At 34.0% G+C, this 15,883-nt stretch overlaps 1 protein-coding gene across 9 annotated transcripts in view; it reads right to left on the minus strand.

Annotated features, from left to right (window-relative positions):
• Positions 1-746: 746 nt before the first annotated feature.
• Positions 747-15,883, minus strand: part of RBM26 (RNA binding motif protein 26) — an 83,937-nt gene continuing 68,800 nt past the window's right edge. For 8 of the 9 annotated variants that reach the window (XR_008556752.1, XR_008556757.1, XR_008556758.1 and 5 more), the window contains 5 exons: positions 14,468-14,686; positions 12,670-12,756; positions 4,218-4,331; positions 1,411-2,580; positions 747-808 (listed from right to left, as the gene is read on the minus strand). Coding sequence is in view for 1 of the 9 variants with exons in the window: in XM_028148976.2 (XP_028004777.1) it covers positions 2,491-2,580; positions 4,218-4,331; positions 12,670-12,756; positions 14,468-14,686 (510 nt within the window). In the remaining 8 variants the exon portion in view is untranslated. The other variant, XM_028148976.2, reaches the window with a different exon arrangement.

Below are 15,883 nucleotides of genomic sequence, written 5' to 3' on the forward strand. Positions count from 1 at the left end.
TAACAGAGATATGAACAAAGCGCTGTATTAAAAGGGAGGGTAAAGTTATGACTGGCTAATGACCAAGAAGTCCACTAATATTGTGCAAGAACTACACATTTATTGCACACAATTTCATGCTCAATCAATCATAAGAAAGGAGGTAGCAATATAGTTTTTAAAAAACTATAGCTGGCACTGAAATCAGAATGAGTGCATTCAATTCTAGTCACATGACTAGCAGTGACTTTGGGCAAGTCATTCAATCTCTATTATCCCAAATTTCCTTATTTGTAAAATGAAAATTTAACAACTGATTTAAAGGGATAGCTTAAGTTTAGAATGAGAATAGATGAAAGTACATGTAGACTACTAGTACTTATAAACATATTAATTTTAAAAACATAATAGCAATGAAAATCTAAGTAATATTTACAATTCAAATCATTGCTAAAAATATACCTGTGAATCTAATGAATGTTGCTAATATTTAATCCCCATACTTCTGGACCAAACTGATATATACTTGCCTTATGATTCATTCACAGCAAAATGGCTTAAAACATTTTAATTTTAGGTTACTAGAGAATGTAAAACTAGGAAGAGTAATTACCTATTTGTGAATTTAAATAATAGGTAATTTCAGTTACATAAGGGATTTTACACTAATTTTTAAAATATCAGGCTAAAATTTACTAATCAAGTTATAAAGCCAAAAATCAGCATGGAGATTTAACTGGCCTTTGAAAGATTTTTTTTCTTTATAATACCTGTTTGGTGTAAAGAGAAGAAACGTGAGCCTCTGCCAATTTGGCACCTTTCACGACTACTAAAAAGAAAAGAAAACAAACTTACCTAACAAATCAGAATAGTATATAGTCAACATACAAGAGACTACATAAAAATCTTAGATGTAGGTATAATAAAGAAGTTTTTGAGTAAAGTCACTATTTGGACAAAAGAAATGATTTTGAAATTTTAAATATAAACATATGCACTAATTGCAAGTCAAAACATTCCTATGAAATAGTATTACCATCAAGAACATTATGTATCTTTAACCCTAAGTGTGGAAAAAATCCACTAGTCACTCCACTGGTAGAAGAGTGTGGATGGTGGAATTAGTTTGTGATTGTGAGGACCACAGTATGGAAAGAAAGTGATGTTTTTGATGTGACTTTTAATATAATCACTATAATCTCAGGAGGAGCAGAAACACTTGTAAACAAAACGATGAATTTAAAAATATAAATATGTATCCTCCCACCCCCTCATTCTACAAAGAATGCATTTATTTCCTGTATCAACTTTAAGTGATCATGTTCACTTGCCAGAGAAATCCACTTAAAAATCACAATATGTTGCAAATGTCAAACATTTTTATACAAGTATAGGAAACACACACTTAAAATATCAGACTGAAACACTTACCAAACAGTGTTTTCCTAAAGTAGTATCTATAGTACATTTCTTTATTCATACATCTTCAAATGGTCAAGTTTTCTTTCACACATCCAAAATGTAATGTGATGGTTTTCTTATTCACCAAATGTTAGCTCTACTTGAAGTCTGGTTCCAAACTAATCAGCCTGCTTTTAAATTTTAAGACATCTGTTGAAAATTTATAGGATCAAACCAAACTGAAGTGGTATAAATTTTAAACATTGGATTGTACATTATTATAAAGGTATCAGTAGCCATTATTACTAAGAATAAGTTAGTGATTATAGCTCCTTTTGTGATAATTGGGGGAAAGGGTAGGTCACCATCAGGAATGGTCTATTTTAACTTTTTTTTTCTTTCTTTTTATCTTTTTTTTTTTTTTTTAATCAAAGAACATCGTCTTGGTTGTGGTTTTTTTTTTTCTGCCATTGCTTTTTTTTTCTTTTCTTTTCTTTTTAAAAGACCATTCCACTTTATTTTGAACATCTGAATGCATAAGGAGAGTCATATGCAAAGCAGTCATACACCATTATCATTGAAACCCATATGGTAAAATACATACACAAGTCCAACAAAAGGCTAATACATAGTAAAGCCTAAGCGTACTACTATGTAATATTATGAATACATACTTGGAGACTTTAGTTAGAGTACTATGTTATCTATTCATTTTTGAAAACATTCATTAAGATTTTAAATGCAAATTCATTCCTTATTTGGAGTAAAACAAATTCCTCTAAGTTATTACAAGTATTGGTCATAAGTTTTCAGACCTATTCATTAAATTACAAAGAACCCAAAGAATTCTGTATTGTTCAGTAGAAGTATGTAATAAAAACATTTCATGTTTCTAGTGTGATGTCTTTAGCAATTGTTTACTGAAATAAAATGCAAACATCAATCTTTCAAAATACAGGATCAGAAGGTAGTTTTCTTTTCTTCTATTTGTGAAATCCATCTTCATCACATTTACCAAAAATTGTTTTTACAAATATGTAAAAGTACATTAGGTAATACTAATGAAACACAGGTAGAGTTCTAGCATGTGCAGATCAATGATCAGTCAAATCATCTTCTCCAAGAACGAGATTCATTGTCCTCTTCTTCTTCATCATCATCTTGAAGTAATGAGTCATCCACCATAGACTCTTCCTGAAACTTTAGGTTAAAATGCATTTAGGAATTTACCCAAAAAAAAGAAAAGAAAAAAGGTGACACTTTTAAACACTGATTTCTCTCAACAGAGTCGAATACAAAAGGTATTGCTATAGCTAGAACATTCAAGAAACAAAAAGCAACCTTTACTGACTCAGTGGTTTCTCTACAGTATCTATTCTATTGCTTGCATCAAACAGGCACTAAAGAATTATCAAAGTAAGCTTTTCTACATGCCGTTCTCCTGCCTCTCTTTACCAAATAATGCTATCTTCTCTATACCTACAAAACATTGTTTAGTACCTTTTTTTTTTTTAAAGAAAACATCAGTAAGTCTTCTCTGACTTACCCTAATGCTGGACACTAAATCAACCAATAAGTTGTATAAAAGTCTATCCAGATTTTCTACTGTATGTAAACAAACATTTTCTTTATAGCATTTCTTTTTTCCATTCCTTTCATAAAAGCTTCTCAGACTGCTTTTCAAGCTTTTCAAAATACCTAATACCAGGAGCTCTCCTGCTTTTCTCCCCATTCAATTCAAACTCATGGAAGGACAAAGGTATAATCTAAAATATAAAATGACAAATCATGTATATGAGTTTCAAAACACACAATTTATTCTTGCATTTGACTATGGATATGTGTTAACAGCCTTGAACGCTCTTCAAACAAAATGAAGTGACACTGATAATCTAACAGAGGTAAAACATGGGTTTGTTTAGTGTCCCTACCTTACTTTTATTTTTTAACTTCCTCAACTTTTTCCTACAGCTTACTTCATGATTAAACAAAATAGAGTTGATAAATTTTAAGTTTGGGGTTGTTCATAGGGCTCACTTGTCTTTATGCTCACAACTCTCAGACTAACTGCTGTTACCCAAGAAATATGTAATCTCCACAATTATCCCTCTGCTGAAATATGCCTCTCAACTATATTCCCCATTCAAGCTCTTGGTTTATGGAAAGCTTTATTATTACTTAGGGTTCAGTTCCACTGTCACCAACTCCTTCAAAATTCTTATGGACAGATATAATCACTCCTTCCTTTGGATTCCGACAGCTTATTGTTCAAATCTTTATTCAGCATATCAGTCTTTTATTATAATTTGTTTCTTATGTGTCTGTTAGCACCACCCCCCTTTCCAGATTATAAGCTCCTTGATGATAGGGACCGTGTCTTATTCATTTTTATGCCTATCACAATGTCTCTACCATATACCAGGCATTCATTCTAATGAACTAAAACAATATGAATTAAAATAAAAAGTACCTGAAATGTTAATAAAGCAATTGAGAATATATACTTTGAAACTTGAAATATTATAACATTTCCTATGGATAAAAAAAATCTAACAAATAATTATTCTTTTAAGAGTAAATGAAAATTGTGTGTGTGTGTGTGTGTGTGTGTGTGTGTGTGTGTGAGAGAGAGATTTGCATATATTCTTTTTGGATTAGCAATCCACAGATTTCATTAATCTAGAAAATTTAAAGTTGTCTGCATTTATCTGATATCCCCTGTCTGAAATATGGCTCAGGAATAAAAATTTTATGTTAAAAATCATAGCCATAAAATCACAATTTATATAAAAATGTGAACATTTAAGGGCAAAACCAAGTGAAAAAAACAAACATACTTCCTCTTCATCGGGTTCGACTTCTTCTGTTTCTACAGCTGAAATATTAGTTATTGGTTTATTCCACGCCAGTTTTAGATCCTGCCCTTTGAAACGAGCTCCATGAACTGCAGCCTAAAATAATTAAGAACATTGGAATATAGAACATTAATGATTTCTGAAGAAAAAAATATGGAACCTAATATTTAAATTAAATCACCTAAACACAGTGAAGACAGCTGTCTATTAATTTGATCTGTGGTTATTTAATTACAACTATTTACAACTTATAATAATTTGCTTTATATGGCTATTTCTAAAATTAGCCTAGGGATTGGAAATTCCTTTAAAAAGAAAACAAGAACAATTTCTCACAATTGATTAGAGCTAATTCAGTACTGGCCATTATTTGACTACAAAAACTATGTTTACAATACAATAATTGCCATTAAGGCAATAGTCTCAAAATACTTCAAGATCCTGAATCAAAGTCTAAGTTAGAATTAACAGGCTAAATGTATTTCTCTGCATTTTAATTCTTACTAATTTACAAATGACATACATAGTAACTATAAACTAGAAATTTTTAATAGAATTAGAATAATTTTGCATGCATAAAGTATCACATTATTTTTATATTATATCACATGATCACAAATTGATATATCACTATTATAAAATATAAATATCTCAATGAAGGAAAAATACTGAACTTTTCTATTATAAAGTACTTTGTACGCTTCCAGAATTGCATATAAAACTTAGTAAATAGTCAAGTCTAAATACTTGTTGCATTAAGTGGCTGCTTTGGAAATAGTGGATTCAAATTAAAGTAACATGAACTAACATAAATCAATGTAAGAAACATACCAAAATAGCTCATAGTCACAAAAGATTTATAGCACAATCTCAAAGTACAGTACAATGTAAAATGTAGAAACAATTACATGTTCAATGATATCTGACCATGAGTTGTGTGCCATTAAAAGTCCCCAGGTGTAAATTTTAAATCTGCACATATAAGTTTGTGACAAATCGGAAGGATTCCATGCCTAATAAAATGCAGCTCAGAAGTTTTCAGTCCATGGCCTCCTCACAATGTCATATAACTAAAAACTTTTAAAGTACCTACTAGATGTACCGGTTAATAATGGCAGATTTTGTAATCAAAGAAAACACGATAATTTCAAGAGAAACATCAAAAGTGCTTTATTCAAAGTAATGTCCATCGCTAGCTACACATTTCCCCATCTTTTAGGTAATTTGTGGATACCGTCCCAATAGAACTTTTCTTGTTTTGAGGCAAACCATTCAGAGACCCAATTTTCCACTTCTTTGTATGTTTTGAAGTGCTGCTCAGAAAGTGCATGTGCCATCGATCAGAACAAGAGGTAATCTGGAGGAGCAAGGTCTGGTGAATACAGCAGGTGGATTAATAACTTCCCAGGCAAGATCTTTTAACGTGTCTTTAACTGGTTTTGAAGTGTGTGATGGTGCGTCATCATGAAGCAAAATTACTTTGCCATGTCTTCTGGCACATTCTGATCATTTCACGATCAAAGTATAGTTCAAATTGATTATTTGTTCTTGGTAGTGATCAGTATTAATGGTTTCACCTGGTTTTAAGAAGCTCATAATACACCACACCTTCCTGATCCCACCAAACGCAGAGCATTGTCTTTTTTCCTAAGCGATTTGCCCTTGCAGTCGATGTTGATGGTTGACCTGGATCAACTCATGATTTTGTACATTTGGGATTCTCAAAATAAATCCACTTTTCATCGCCAGTCACAATTAGATGCAAAAAAGACTTTCTTTCGTGCCATTGAAGCAACATTTTACTGATGACTTCGGTTTTCCATTTGTCTTTCGTTCAGTTGATGTGCCACCCATTTTCCTTCCTTTAAAATCTTTCCCACTGCTTGTAAATGATCAGAAATTGTTTGCTGAGCAACATTTAATCTTTCTGCAAGTTGTTTTTGAGTTTGACACACATCTTCATCCAATAATGCTTGTAATTGTTGGTCTTCAAACTTTTTCGGTTGACCTAGGCATTCTTTGTCTTTCACATAGAAATCATCACTTTTAAAGCATTTAAACCAGTGTTCACAAGTATCGTGAGATGCAGCATGTTCACCATAAGCTTCCTGAAGTATACGATAACTTTCAGCAGCACTTTTCTTCAAAATAAAGTAATGAATTAACACTTCCCCTCTTTTTTTTGGCACAAAATTCGACATTTTTAAGCGTAAAAATATCTGTGATATTATGACATTCAGCAAATTTGACATATGAAGTTTTTGAAGCTTGCTGTCAATACAACAAAATAGCATACATATCAAATCATAAAGATATCAACATATGTGTAACTCCATCTATTGAAAAAACCCTGCATTAACTGGTACACCTAGTATATATGAGATTTAAGTCCAGAAACAATTTGTAATTTTTCAAGTTGTAGCTATTACATCCTATATAAAAAAGGCTAATATGCAAATCGACCAAACAACAAAACAACCAGTCGCTATGACGCACACTGACCACCAGGGGGCAGACGCTCAACGCAGGAGCTGCGCCCTCGTGGTCAGTGTGCTCCCCTTCAGCCAGAAGCCAGGCTCACAACTGGCGAGCACAGGGGCAGTGGCAGGAGCCTCTACCACCTCCGTGGAAGTGCTAAGGATATTCAACTACCGGCTTAGGCCCACTTAGTCGGACATCCCCTGAGGGCTCCCAGACTGTGAGAGGGCGCAGGCCGGGCTGAGGAACACCCCCCCCCTAACCTCCCGAATCCACGAATTTCATGCACCAGGCCTCTAGTATACTATCAGGAAAAAAGAACTCAGAATATTAAAATTTTATTCCCAGAAATTATATTATTTGTGGTAAAGGTGGTATTTTTATTTTCAGACTTACATATAGAGCACATAACTAATTATGTTGATGTCAGTGAAATGTTGAGTTTTCAGCAGGAAAAAAGAAGTAGAGCTATGAAGACCCCTGAGATTAAGTAAAACCCTTATAATCCAGAATTAATTTACAAGTATTAGTAAAGGCTCTTTCTTTCTTCCTACCTACCTACTTCTCTATGTATACATATATGTGAGTATATGCATGTGTGTATAAAACTCCTATAGTTCGGAATTAAATGGAACATATCAGTACTTGCTTTGAATTTTATTTATACAGAGTATATGTGAATATGTGTATAAGTATATATGTACATGTGTGTATGAATGTATGTATATTTTTTTCACTCCCAGCTATGATCACTGAAAAGAATTAGTGACTGTAACATATGCAGTAATAATAAGCATCCCTAGTACTCATACTGTGGTTTCAAAAAACCTTTGCTCTGTAAAAACAATCAGAGCTCCTTAGAGAAATGGCCAACTTTCAGGTCTTGAAGAGAAAATGTATTAAGATGAACCCAGAACACTTTTCATACCAGAAAGCAAAGACACTATCATAACCCATTAGGATCCTGTCAAAACGACTGTTAACAAACTTGTATACTAGCTACAAAAATGGGATAATACACACTAGTAAATAACTGAGAACAATGGATCAGTACCCATAATATGTTTCAATCTATAAGTTATGATTGTATAATACCAATCAAGCTATCTCAAAATACAAATCTTATTTTGGATCCTTTAATGAGTAAAAAAAATTTTAAGAAAACCGGGGAAATGTAAACCCTAACTGGGTATTTAATAATGCCTAGGAAAAAATCAATCATTTTTTAGGTCTAATAGGAGTATTGTGTTTTATTTTTTTAAGATTCTAACATTGCGAGACACACACTAAAATGTTTACAGGTGAAATGATATAATGACTGAGAGTGGGTCCAAAATAAAGACAGGGAAGATTGTAGTGGGTGAGATATAGACAAAATAAGATGGGCTGCAAGTAGGTACTCGCTAAAGGTGTATGATGAGTATATGGGGGTTCATTTCACAAGTCTCTCTAATTTTCACATTATGAAATGTAAAGAAAAACTATATTTAAAAGCTCAAGCATTTTATTCATAGGCTTGCTCTAGCCCTTTGCCTATTTATTTCTGCACGTCATCATTCAAAGTTTGCAGTCATATACAGAACAGAAGGGAAAAAAGGCTGAAGATCTGACAAATGATGGAGGAAGAAAAAAGTATGGAAAGTAGTTATGTGATGGGTTCAATATCTTACCTGGAAAATGGTTCTGGAAATAATTAACATTTTGAAAAAATGGGGTTAAACAAAATTAAACAGAAGTGTTTACCTTCTGCCTTTACAAGTCACTTTAGATTGTGAATCTAAATAAAATATACAAAATACAGCTTTTCACAAAATTATCTGACAAAAGAATTCTTTGTTAGGGGAGCTCTTGTAGAAACAGTGTTCTGTAAAAACAGTGTGAGAAAACTGACCTAAGGTCATAAGACTTAAAGCTGCAATCCTACCCTAGTGTACCTTACATACCATAATGATTAAAGCTAATTTTTAAAAGAAGGCTAAAACCAAGTTTATTAATGTTTGTAATAACCACAGTATACAATGTTTATGCAGGGGTTACATTAAAGGACCACAAATTTAAAAAGAAAGTAAATTCTAATTTTTAGAACTTAGAGGGAAAGAATTCTTTCATTCCTTTAACTCTTGAGTTCAGGCTGCATGGCCACTTTCCAATAAGTTTTAGACTTAGATTTACTAATTCTGGTAGCACACTGCCCATCATATGACAGTACTTAGTTACTGTTAAGTAAATCAGTAAAAACATAAACAAAAGATTCTTCTATACAAATGATTTTATTTCTCTTAATTGAATCCACTTACATATATTGTTCTTGATATTAATTTAGTATTTACTCAGTCAGCCCCAGCAACTACTAACTGCTTACATTGCATTAAATTCTATGAACTCAATTTTATATTTCTACCTTCAGGTCTAAAGGATGAGAATTTTGAAGTAATTTACTCTTTCTTGTCCCTATTCAGTTTCCAATCATTTCTCATTCTGAAAAAAACCCCACAATGATATTAGTAATAGCTAACATTATAGCCAGAATTAAGAAGGTTTACTATGTCCCCAGGCATTGTTCTAGGTACTCTGTAAGTTTTGAATTAGTAAGTCCTCACCATTCTCGAGAGAAAAATTTCTTTGATGCTATGTTACCAAACCAGACAATGCCAAACTATATGATTAAATAAAGAGTGAAACAATAAATTTAAGGAGAGAAACACAAGATAATCTGTTGAAAACAGTTTGAGGCATGGGTGTAAAAAATGCACTCGCAGAACAAGATTCACTTTCCTTTTGATATAAAAAGTTATACACCTCTTTGTGTTTAAAATGGATTCTTATAAAATAGGAGCTTAACTGCTCCTTTACTAAAATTGGATCCTTGTATCTTACAGAGGTATAGGAATAATTCAGAGTAGGAAAAATAACATTCTAATCAGTCATGGGAAAAGACTATGTTTTTCTGTCCTGTTTGGATACTTATCCAACTTTAGTACATAGGGTGGTAATAGGAAAATAGAAAATAAAGCAGTAGGAACCATCTTCTAACTAACTAAATCAAATCATAATCATCTTAGCCTAAAGCTAAAAGTGTTCTATTTATATTATTATTCCATAAAATATTTTGATCGTTTTCCTAGGGAAATTTTCTCCATTTTCAGTTGTTATATTTGAACTAGAGGCCCGGTACACAAAATTCATGCACAGGTGGGGTCCCTAGGCCTGGCGGCAATCAGGGCCGATTAGGGCTAGGCCGATCAGGGCAGGGCTGGAGAGGAGGCGATGGTCGCCAGGCCAAGTGCGGAAGGAACGGATGCCGGCACTGCCATCATCAGCACCCCACCACTGCGCAGTTCCCCATCTCCCACCCTCCTCCTTCCCTCGCCACCACGTCGCCACTGGGGCAGGAGGGTGGCAGGCTGATTGGGGCCTGCCAGCCGGGGGGAGGGATGGGACACAGGAGGTTGGCCGCCGGCCCTGAGGAGGGAGCTGGCCCTCAGATCCCCTGGGAATGGGGCCGCATCCACCGCCACCCACCCCCGGTTTCCTGTCCCAGCCCGGGGGCCGGCCCCAATCAAGCAATTGGGGCCTGCCAGCGGGACCATGCGAGGTTGGCCAGCTGGGGGAAGTTGGCTGTGGGCACGCACTGACCACCAGGGGGCAGCTCCTGGATTGAGAGTGTGCCCCGGGTGGTCAGTGCACGTCAAAGCGACTGGTCGTTCTGGTCGCTTAGGCTTTTATATATATAGATGTCTCAATTACCTTATTCCTGTACTTTCACTTTGAAATACTATGCATCTATTGATTATAGGAAATAAAAAGACATTCATTCATAAATCTATGACAAGAGTTCAGAAAACAAGAAAAATGAATAAACATTAGCAAAGGTTAACAAATTTCTTGGGAAAGCCTATCTTGACTTTATCTACATTTTGGTATTAAAATTTCCTTATTTTACACAATGATGGTGATGATAAATGCAATCTTTTGTACTTTTTAAGCATTCTTCCTTGATAAAATTAAAAATTAGCATCCTTATGTCAAACACACTAATTTTTAAATTACTAAAGCCTAATGTTTACTGAAATTCAGATGTTTAAAAAACCACTGCTTTAGCCTATACTCTGCCTGTATAAGATAAAACTTCAACTTAATTTTCAAGTCTCTTCTAAAATAGAATGTTACAAAATTTAAAGACATTTTATGGCTTAAGGAATAGTTTATGGTTTAACAACTTCTATATCTTAATTCTAAATGTTTATCACAGCAATAGTATTTACCCTGAAAAGGTAACTCTCATTACATCTAACTTGACCTAAGTTATTTTGTCACTTATTCAGTGCTAAAGTCTTTCTTACACATTAATTCCTGATCTTTTTAATTCACTACTATTCATTTGTGGGTAGGGGATACACACACACACACACACACACACACACATCCAAGATGGAAAAATCAAGACTCAAGAAAGAAGGCAGATGTCAAAAGTCTTAGCAAGGGCAAAACTTCTAAAACTTAGGTCTTTTTCCCCACTCAGCCACATAAGTAAGCAGAAAAAAGTAGTACATATTTTTTAAATTGTTACTAAATCCACAAACTTCATAATACAGTATTATAATCATCTGTACAATAACTACCTGTGACTACTTCCTGGAAAGCAAATAGAACTCAGCTACTTATCTAACATTACATTAAAAATTATCACTGAAGCCATTATTTAATGGAAGATCATTAAATAAAAGATTGCTCAAAACTAGATTTATAAAAATAGAACTCTATGATAAGGAATCCCCACCCCACTAACCTAGAAACTAGATTATTGCAGGGCTCAGCTGAATACTTTTTTGCTACTTATCAGACCCACAGTCTCTTATTGGGTACAATACCCTAAGAGCAACCCCTACCAGGTAAGCCCCAACAATGTACCATTTTGCTGGCAGGGAATATTTACTACAAAAATGATAAATCAATATTTAGAAGCTATTTCAAAACTTTTTAGACCACAATCAACTTAAAACTTCTGGAAACTATCCAATAATTCATTCACATTAAATTGACTGTTTAGAACACCTAATGCATTTTTCCTATGGACAAAATGGTGCATCTATTTCTCTACAACTCTGAACAAAGAACACACAAGGTTCCTATAAATCCCCCACATCTCATACCCATTTTTCTTTTTTAATCTTTTAAACCCATAAAAAAGACAAGGTTGCATAACTTCTGGTCATTCATTGGAAAGACAATTCAAAATAGTTTAAGATAACTGTACTAAAAGGACCCTAAAAGCTAGAACTTTATATCATGTCTTGGGCAAAAAGTTGCAGAGGTCTAGTTGGGCATATACTGATTATGGAAACTTCTTTAGGGTTTAGTCAAAAGGTACTAGGAAGCAGCAGATGAAGGATGATTAAGACAGGCAGCCATGAGAAATATATCTCAGTCTGCCAAAGAAGACTTTGTTCTAGGCCATCTGAGAATAGGGATAATAGAAAGTGAAGTGAAAGAGAAAAGAAACATAATTCCTGATGTCTCAAAAGAATATAACTTGACATTCAACTTGACTATACATTCTAATTATAACATGTTACATACTAGAGGCTTGGTGCACGAAATTCGTGCACAGGTAGGGTCCCTAGGCCTGGCCAGCTATCAGGGCCCATAAGGGTGTTCTGGCTGCCACCTGGGGGCTTCCTTCGTTCTGCGCCACCTCCTGGTGGTCAGCATATGTCATGTCAAGTAATCGAACTCCCAGTCTCCGGGTTGAACTCCCGAGGAGACACTTTGCATATTAGCCTTTTATATATATATAGATGACATTTTTTTGTGGCCTTGAATTCTACTGATATATCTATTGTCAAAGTGTAGTTATGTAGTAAGTTTTAAAAAATTCATTTATATTAAAACTTAAAAGAATTATAAAATATTTAAATCTGAATATTTAGTAAATCAGATTATTTATAATACTTACTGCTTCAGCTTCTGCTCTTGTCTTGAATGTAATTACTGCATGAAGTGAAGAGTCATCAATCTGACAATCTTCAATTTCACCATATTGCTTTAAATTAAAAACAAGTATTTCCTCCAAATAAATATTTTGAAATATCTAAAATCCTAGTGGTTTTGTAAAATGTTAAAATATCAAAATATAACCCAGAATACATAACAATTCATGGTGATCAACAGAAAAAATGGTGAATAATTCATTTAAGTACTTAATATTGTAAGATAGAGAGTGGTCCTATCTTCCAAATACAATTTATAATTTTACACTTTCTAAATAGTCATTGAACTATTCTTTAAATAAAGGAAACAATGACCAAAATTGAGCTTCCTTATTGTCTTTCCTTTCATACTTATTATTTTCATCCCAGAATATGCTAAATTCTTTCTACAGCAGAATATTTAATCCTCAGAATATTCTTAGTGTTTGTTTGTTTGTTTTTAGTTTCACCCAATTTAAAGATGGGGTGAAAAAGACTAAGAGAACTTAAGTAATCCCCCCAAAGTAATTAAGTTAATTACTAGGATAAGAGTCCAACTCTTTTGATCCTGCTTTCACTCTTACTATGACTCCTGTAGACCATACACACTATCTTTTCAGGCATTTAAAAGCTAAACATATGAAATTATGCTTGTTTCATACGTTGGGTTTTATTTTTTACATGTGAAGGAAGATTTTTCTACAAACAGCAACTTTTATCATATAAAATTCTAGTCCATGGTCCGGCCGGTGTTGCTCAGTGATTAAAGTGTTGACCCACGCACTGAACGTTGCAGGTTTAACTCATGGTCAAGGGCACATACCTGGGTTGCAGGTTCAATCCACAGCCCTAGTTGGGGCATGTGTGGGAGGCAACCGATTGATATGTCTCCCTCTCACACATTGATGTTTCTGTCTCCCTCTCTCTCTCACTTTCTCTCTTTCCCTCCTTACTCTATCTACCTTCTACGCTCTCTAAAAATCAATGGAAAAAATATCCTTAGGTAAGGATTTAAAAAAAATTCTAGTCCTTTATATATTATTACTAATACCTTCCTTCTTTCTTACACAAAAATAAAATTATAAACACGATTTCATTCAATGAGCACACACCCATACAGAAAAATTCTGTATAGTAAAGAGAATGAACTTTAGAATCAGTCAGATCCAAGCTCTGTCAGTTAATAGCTATGTAAATTTGATTAAGTTACTTAATTTCTTCATGCTTCATTTTCCTCATCTCTAAACTGAGGTACAATAAAGGTACCTACCTTTTAGAGTTGTCAAGATAATTCAAAACATAGTGAGTTATATAAGGCACTCAGAATAACACTTCCCCCCAAAAAAGTGCTTATATGTTTTAAGCTATAATTTTTATCCACTGGGACCAGTAGCAGTTTCCTTTCTAGGTTGGCTAGACCTAGAATACAATATTAACAAATAAAATTCCACCTTAATTTAAAAAATCTGGATGACTCATGCAACATGCTAAATTTTTCCTTAAAAGTATCAAATAAGAGTAAACTACAGGACTTCCCTCTCTAAAGCAATAGTTTAAATCACAATACTTCAAGGCTCACTAAGTCTAAGAATAATTAAATAAACAAAAAAACCCTACAGCTTAATTTTTAAATAATTAATAAGACAATTATAAAGTAATCAAACTCTTTGGTCAAATTAATGGGTTTAAGTTACTCATGTCATTTTCATAATTTCCCCTTTAATATATCTATTAATCCCTAACAATGATTATCAATATTTGTTTTGTTGCTCAGTAAGAAAGTACCGCAAAATGAGGAAGAAGATCTTCTCTATCACTCTCTGTAAATGCAGAAATCTCCAATGCCCTGGGACGGTGATCCACCACAGCATGACCAGGTACACCTCGGCCTCGACCTCGACCTCGGCCTCGACCCCGACCCCTGCCTCTGCCATGAGCTGCACCTCGACCTCTTGAATGAATTCCTCTGCCCCGACCAGATGAAAGAATCCCTCGTTTGGCAGCCTAGAGGAAATTAGACACACAAGTTAAAGATCACAATAACTAACACAAGCCAAGTGTTATACTTTGTCAGGTGAGTCAAACTTTTATACAATTTGATATCTTATTCAAATAATGCCTTAAGAAAAGATCTCATAATTTTAAGTTGAGATTTTAGTTTTTAAAGTGAAAGCAAATTTATGTAGCTAATAAATTTAGAAAACAAAGTAACATTAATTTAAGCAATGTTTTGAAACTATTGAATGTGCTTTTTTCTAAGTTCTTACTCTCCAAAACATCACAAAAAGACTAGTAATTCTGACTTCCAAGTAATAGTGCTAAGTGTTAATTTAGAAGCCAGTTTAATACAGAAATATAAAATACCTACATATACAATAAGTGTATTTTTCTACTTGTGCCTTTCAAATACAGTGTTTTCTATTTGTTTCCCTGTTGACTTTAGTAAGTAGTTATCTCAAATTCATCACTTTAATCACTTACAGTAACATCATACAACCAATGTTGCATAGTAATTTATATTCCACCACATCACTCTATACGAAGAGCACACCATTTTTTCATTCCACAAATATTTAATGAATACTTCCTATGTACAAGTCCTTACCCTCATGAAACTCAAATCATAGAGGGGTAAAGGATATTAAGCAACTAAGTTTATATTATGTATTAATGAAGTGACTGAAAAAAAAAAAAAAGAACAGAAAGTTTCAAGAGTTTTATTCTCTACTTTATCCCCTGCATGTATATTAGTAGCTGGCAGATTATAGATACTTAATATTTGTTCAATGAATCAAAGAAAGAACAAAGAACAAGCAAGACACGAGTAAGGGGTGGGGGTTATAGCATGAACAAAGGAACCACAGCTGAAAGGAACATAGTACTTCAAAGAACAAATAAAATATAATGCAGCTGGACCACATGAGATGGAGAGATGAGGCTAGGGAACTAGGCAGAGCCAGATCATGAATAACTTTAAAGGATCACATTAAGGATTTTGAATTTTATCCCAAGAGCCATGAAAATCAATTAAAATATTTAAAGCAGAGTCCTGGCAGGTGTGGCTCAGTTGGTTGAGCAACATCCTATGCACCTATACACCAAGAGGTTGCTGGTTCAATTCCTAGTTGGGGCACATGCCCAGGTTGGGGGCTTGATCCCCGATAGGGAGCGTGCAGAAGGCAGCCGATCAATGTTTCTCTC

Source organism: Eptesicus fuscus, chromosome 8, assembly GCF_027574615.1.
Source record: "Eptesicus fuscus isolate TK198812 chromosome 8, DD_ASM_mEF_20220401, whole genome shotgun sequence".
Lineage (NCBI taxonomy): Eukaryota > Metazoa > Chordata > Mammalia > Chiroptera > Vespertilionidae > Eptesicus > Eptesicus fuscus.